The 6,496-nt window shown below is 55.8% G+C and overlaps 1 protein-coding gene across 1 annotated transcript; it reads right to left on the reverse strand.

Moving 5' to 3' along the window:
* Nucleotides 1-1,998: 1,998 nt before the first annotated feature.
* Nucleotides 1,999-5,870, reverse strand: SIX2 (SIX homeobox 2). The gene is made up of 2 exons (XM_061367202.1): nucleotides 4,818-5,870; nucleotides 1,999-2,383 (listed from the first exon to the last, which is right to left on the reverse strand). The coding sequence occupies exons 1-2, from the start codon at nucleotides 5,375-5,377 to the stop codon at nucleotides 2,080-2,082; spliced, it is 864 nt and encodes a 287-aa protein (XP_061223186.1). The 5' UTR covers nucleotides 5,378-5,870; the 3' UTR covers nucleotides 1,999-2,079.
* Between the last annotated feature and the right edge of the window lie 626 nt (nucleotides 5,871-6,496).

Here is a 6,496-nt window from a genome sequence, read left to right on the forward strand (position 1 = left end):
CCTAATGCACGCAGGACCACACTGGTATGCTCCCACAGCACAGGCAGCAGCCACATCATCTCCGCTGGCGAAAAATCACCACAAACAACAGAAACAGGAGGAACATAAGCCTAAATATACCACATTGTCTCCTCTGTAACACTGGCTTTGTAACCATGAGTAAGAGAGAGCTCTTTTCCCGAGGCCGGTCCTTCCCGTTACCAACATCCATACCTTCCCTTCCGTAGACTTTAACGGGGCCTCAGAGAAAAGTGCTTTTCCCAGGCACCCACAAACGCGCCGAGGCGCTAATCCAGCCCCAGATTATATCAAATTAGGACATTGCCCGCACAAAACTCCTGCTGATTGAAATTTCAGCCAGCGTCTGAAACCTGGACACGATCTTTGCTGATCTGCACATATTTCTATCCCGCTTGATGCCATATCGTTTTCTCGGTTTATTTTTCACAAGATTTTCATTTTAGGGAAGAAAATAAAAAAAATAAAAGAGTAAGGGGTTGGGGAGAGAGAGTATAAACCCTTTTGCAAGCTCTGTACACTTTTAAACAGATGATTTATCACATTCGGCTTGCAGTAAAGAGTTGGTAGGGAGGGTGTAAGCCGCAGTGGAATCACCCTGAGCTCTTTTCGTTAAGCAAACGTGCAAGTAACTTGCCTGTCACTTTTGTCACCAGAAAAGTCAAAAAAAGAAAGGAAGAAAAAGGATAGGAATAGAGGAACCCCATTCCCGGCATCCCTCCCACAGGTGCTGGGAGGGGAGTTGCAGTCCAGTCATGCAGGACCTGGACCCGGCACTGGTGGCTGTCACTGTGCAAAGGCAGGCAGTGAGTCGGCTTTCTGCCGGGGCCGGAAAACCCTCAGCCTGCCCCGCCGTGCCCTCGGGGGAACGGGTGGGCGACCTCTCCCCTCGCCCCAGGGCCCGGAGCTCCAGTCCTTTCCCGTTCCTTTGCCTCCCCTCTCCGGTACACGCTACTCTTCGGCCCGGGCACTCCGACGTGCCCGACCCTTGCTCGGCGGGACATACCAAACCGAGCAGGGATGCAAGGCACAGTCCCCGGGAAGGGGGGCCCCCGACACCGCCCGTGTGTCCGCCGCCTCTCCTGGCCGAGCTCTGTCTGCCCCGGCTACCGGGCATCCAAAACCACCCTGCGGGTGAGTGAAGCAACCGGACGCCGGGTTAGATTTCTAAATTTTATTATAAAATAAAAGCAGAAATATTTTCCAAAGAATGTATTCACATAATATAAACAATAAACAAAACTAAGGTGAGTGACTTGCGGTTGATACTGTCGTTTAGGTCTAAACTTGAGCAGCAATTCCTCTTTTGTAAAGCCTGCTCCTACCGTCGTTGCACACCGAGGGGAGAATCATCCCCTGTCTTCCTCTGGGGCCGGAGCCGGGCTATCACTTCCTTTCCCACCCAGCAAATGGCGAAAGCACCACAGAAGCCGTCTCTCTGCATAGCATCAGCTACAAGAAGGTTACAGAGTCTGCCTAGAGCGCGTGTTGCTGCTATAACTTGACTACAACTTTTGTATTCTTACTTGAAATTGTACATCGTACACCTGCCACGGATACATAGCTACAATAGGATAATGGGAGCGATGTGTAACTTCCAAACAGGCATGGCAACAGCGGCCTTGCGCTTCCCTTTCCTCCCCACCCCCCGAAAAAGTACAAATAAAAGTTACCAATGTGCCTCTTCCCACACAGACCAGCCCTATCGAGTGACACCACTGAGAGAGGTTCGTGAAGTTAAGGCTGGAAAGAGCTGCTGTACCGAACCGCCTTACAGCCTGCCGTGAAAAATCACAGCTCCTGTCCTACACTGCTGAGACCATCTTTAAGCAACCCTTAAGGCTTTTCACAACATCACTGCCCACAGCCGGGTCTGATACCTTCCTTCCAAACCCGCAGCCAGCCTGCTGCCAAAGGGCACAACACATCCACTAAGGAGTTTGTCATCGCTTTCAAAGTCTCTGATAAGATTAAGGGGGAGAGGGGGGGGGGGAAGGAAAAAAAAGGAAAGAAAAAAGGGAAAAGGCGGGCTGGTGCGAAGGAGGGAGCGTGTACACGGTTTTAAGAGCCCAGATCGACCAGGTTAGATGACATTGGATTGAGGATGGAGTCCTGCAAGCTGTGGTGGTGCATGGGGTCGGCGCTGGGCACGGGGATGGCGCTGGGGCCCTGCGGGTGGCCGAGGCTGTGCAGGGGCTGCAGCCCGGGGTTGGAACTGAGCAGCAGCGCGGGGCTGGAGGAGGTGTGATCCGGGGTCCCTGACGGCGTCTTCTCGTCCTCCGAACTCCCCAAAACTGTCTTATTCCCGTTCATTGACGCCGAGAGCGGGTTATGGCTGTTGGAGTTGGAATTCTCGTTGTTTTCCCTATAGGAAACACAAAAGAGGGAGGGAAATCACCGTGTGGCCGCCGCTCCCGGGAGCGGGAGCAGGGCGGAGGGGAGTTGGGCTCCCGGGGGCGGCGAGCGGCGGGGAATGCAGGAACGGGAGGTTTACAAACTCTGCAAACCTCCAAGGCCTCTTCATCTGGCGCAGAGGTCTAAGGTCTGCCGAGCTTGTAAACAGTCTCCCACTAGCCCAGCGGAAAGTGTCACTTTGCCAAAACGTCATTTTCTGCGTCCAAAGCGATTGCACAGCGTGGGGAGGGAAAGGAGAGGAAGAGAAAGAAAGAAGACATAAAAAAAATGAAATCGACTTTTTAACTTTAAAACTGCTCCTGGAGCTGAAGAGAAGGTCCTGGGAAGGCCGAAGCACGGCGGGTTGCAGCAGGATCCCTCTGCTCAGCAGCCCGCTCTCCCCCTGCTCGCAGAGGGAGGGAAAGGCTTTTGCTTAAGTAACTGGACCATTTCTCCTTCCCTCGCCCCGAGCTTAAAGCTCAAAACATAGCCCAATATGGAAGATCAGGCAAGGAAAGCGACGTAACTCGCTTGTTTACCCGGCCCTCTCGGGGAAGGCTCCGCTCGCCCGCCGCCATCCCTCTGCCCATCTCGGGCGGCCGCTCCCCGGAGCCGCGGAGAAGGGAACCGGCACCCCCGGTGTCACTACCGACAGGGGCCGGCTCGGGAAGGAAGGGCGGTATTCCCAAATTCATCACCGGTAAATACCGAGAAATCGCTGGAGGCTGGCCAAGCCCTTCTAAACGCATATATGTGTGTATATATATATATATATACATATATATATGTATTATTTTTTAACCGAAAGGAGCAAGAGGGGTTTCGGGCTGCCGTCTTGCCAAGGCTAACGTGGCTTTTAGACATAGCCCTGGTAGAAATCCTTGAAACATAGCCCTGTCTGAAATACTGAAGGCATTGCAAGTCTTCTTTTAAACAAAGTTTCTGCGGAAGCTACGAAAGACGCTATCTGGTAGAGGGGCCCTATCCTGAAGAGTTTGGTCGGGAGAAGCGAAGCCATTGCGCTGACGGTTTTTCCTCAATAAGGGCTACAGGATGTGGCTGGAGATACTTGGTGCCAAAAGAATAAAAACAGGCAAGAAAGCTCTGTTTGAACAAGTTTGCTTGAGTGAATGGCAATCCCATGAAAGGTCTGTTTTCCAACGTCTGGAGTGTAATATTGAGTGTATTTTTCAGTGTCAAAAATCTTATTTGTCTCTGGAGACCTGTAAAATTTGATTTCCCCTCCCCCCCCCCAAAAAAAATAAAAAAGAGAAAGGATGGAATAAGTGTAACCTTCATTTCCTTTGGATATTTGAAGGTGAGTCCCTGCTATCAGCAATAAAAAGGGCCTCTTACATCTCGTAAAAACAACACTCGTGAGGACTGGAAGGAAAATTAAAGCGCTAGCACCGTTTGGGGAAAAGCATGGATCAAATCCGTGCGGAGCCGGAACCTGGCGGGCTGCACAGCTGCGCGGCCCTTCCCAAACCGCATGAGGCAGAAACAAAAAGAGAAGTGTCCTTGGAGGCACGGATCTACGGGAGATTCCTAATCCATTAATTAACAGCGCAAGTCATACGATAAGATCCGTATGGACGGGGCAGTTCGGAGACCTAGCGAGGAGTCACTGTGAAGCTAGAGGACGCTTTTCCCTTCTTCGAACAGTCTTCCTAAGTCACAGGGACTACTGACGAAAAAGTCATCCCGATCGCCAAAGACGTAGGCATTAAACTCTGCCGGGCAACTAATAGTGCTTCCACTCCATTTAACGAAAAAAAACCCATCCCAGTTTCAGAATCACCTTCGGTCTAAGAATATACTTGTATTAACATGCATTCGGGAGCACCTTGCCGGGGTAGCGAATAGGAACCGCAATTTAACAAGCGCCATAAGAGGTTGCTCAGGCCAGTCCCTGTCCAGGTCTCCCTCCTCACTCTGGGACCCAATATTAGAGGCAATTTTTGCTGACAACGTTCAGATCCGCTCGTTCCCGGCTGCTTTCCCCGGCTTTCACTCTTTTAACCGGGGAAACCACGCTCCGAGCTGTGCGGGGCACGGAACCCTCAGCCCGGCGCCCCGCGGATCCGCACCGGCAGCCCGAACTCCGACGCCTGGAAGCGGCGGGAGAAGGAGGCCGCGCTGCTTAACCGGGGATAGCGGCCGGCCGTGAGAAGCACCCCCGGCAGAAGCGGCTGCCCCAGGGGCGCCGGGGAGTGGAGGGGAAGGGATCCCGAGATCGTTTCCTGGAGCTGCTTTTGACGGACAGACGCCGTCGCCGAGCGCTCACCTTGCCGCGGAGAGCCCAGTCCCATCCGGGAACGGGGAAGAGCGGCAGGAGCGGGGCGAGCAGCAGGGCCGGGAAGCCGGGGGAGTTGGGGAAGCCGGGGGATCCGGGGAAGCCCTACCTTTCCTTGGCCTCGGCGGCGCGGTCCCGCTGCCGGCGGTTCTTGAACCAGTTGCTGACCTGGGTGGTGGTGAGGCCGGTGGCCTCGGCCAGCTCCCGCTTCTCACGGGGGGACGGGTAGGGGTTGTGGGCGTACCACTCTCGGAGGACGCTGCGGCTCTTCTCCTTGAAGCAGTAGCTGGTCTCCTCGCCGTCCCAGATGGAGCGGGGCAGCGGGAACTTGCGGCGCACCCGGTACTTGCCCACCGCCCCTAGGGGTCGCCCCCGCAGCTTCTCCGCCTCGATGTAGTGCGCCTTCAGCCAGAGCTGCTGCAGCTTGGGGTGGTTGTGCGCCGAGAACTGGTGGCTCTCCAGGATCTTGTAGAGCTCGCGGAAGTTGCCCCGATGGAAGGCCACCACCGCCTTGGCCTTCAGGACGCTCTCGTTCTTGTGGAGGTGCTCGCAGGCAGGGAGGGACCAGAGGAACCGCCCCAGCCGCTCGATGTTGCCGCCTTGCTGGAGCACCTCACAGACGCAGGCCACTTGCTCTTGGGTGAAGCCAAAAGTCGGGAGCATCGACATGGTGAGCCCTGCCCCGCCGCGCACGCTATGGCCGCATAGAGGGGAGCGGCACTGGACGGCGGGCAGCGCCCGGCATACGGGGCCGGCCCCGGGGCGGCGGCGCCCGGCGGGGCCCGGTCGGGCGTCACGGCCGGGCGCGGGGGGCCGCGGCCATCGGCGGCGCCGGGGCCGGAGCGGTCGCGGGAGCCGGGGTAAAAAAAAAGGCGAAGAGCGAAGAAAAAACGAAGGAAAAGTGTCGGGAGCCCGAGCGCGGGCGCCTTTTCCACCCGGCCGCCTCCTTTTTGTAAGTCCAAGTTGCGAGAGTAACTTCGTGCCTCTTTTGTCTCCTATCTGCAGCGCTCGCAGCGGCCGCGGCTCTCCCACCCCCACCCCCCTCGGCCGCCGGTTTGGGATCTCCCTGCTTCCCCCCCACCCCCCTCCGCAGCAAGATCCCACATAATATAGTGGTAAAGCCCTGCTCCCTCGCTCCTCTCCCTCTCGGAGTTTTTTTCCCCCCTTTCTTTCTCTCTCTCTCCCTCTTTTTTTTTTTTTTTTTTTAATAATATTATTCTAAGCTGGCATGAAAAGTGATTATCCGCGCTGTGATTGGTCCGGTTATCTGACCCGGGGACTGCCAGGAGAAGACAATAGTTTTAGTCAAATTATTTGCCATGGTGACGCTGTCAATCAGGGGTAACCCGATCTGTTTTGAGGTGGCTCCCCGGCTGGGTTGACAGATTGCTCAGATCCACTCAGAGGCGGCCCTGCGAGCTCAGATATTAGCTAGCGAGGGAGAAATTTCCGCCGTGATTGACGCTGCAGGCGCCCATCGGGGGAGAGGGGGAGCGTCGGAGCGAGAAGCCCGGGCTCCTGCCTCACGCCGCAGGGCGCTGCGGGACGGAGCCACCGCCCCGGCCGGGCCCCGCAGCCCCGTCTGGATCCCGCTGCCCCATTCCTGCCCCGCCGTTCCGGACCGCAGTGCGGTGGGGAGAAAAACCCGCCTCCGGCCTTTGCAAAATGTTTCTTTCTAAACGCGTTAACTTATACCCCCTCCCCAGCGCCCAGTAACAACTGTTGGAGAGTTTTATAGGGAAGGGGCCTCTCATGTACAATAGAGACCCTGTTCCTGACCTGGGATCC

The sequence above is a fragment of the Neopsephotus bourkii genome, unplaced genomic scaffold (genome assembly GCF_033783945.1).
Source record: "Neopsephotus bourkii isolate Nb327-2 ecotype Australia unplaced genomic scaffold, CSIRO-AGI_Nbou_v1 NB_1373, whole genome shotgun sequence".
Lineage (NCBI taxonomy): Eukaryota > Metazoa > Chordata > Aves > Psittaciformes > Psittacidae > Neopsephotus > Neopsephotus bourkii.

What these genes read in the sequence shown, in the direction of transcription:
- SIX2 (XM_061367202.1), bottom strand. Translation starts at nt 5,377, where the DNA reads ATGTCGATGCTCCCGACTTTTGGCTTCACCCAAGAGCAAGTGGCCTGC. An exon ending in GCCGCCGAGGCCAAGGAAAG is followed by an intron (nt 2,384 to 4,817) that starts GTAGGGCTTCCC and finishes TGTTTCCTATAG; the next exon opens with GGAAAACAACGAGAATTCCA.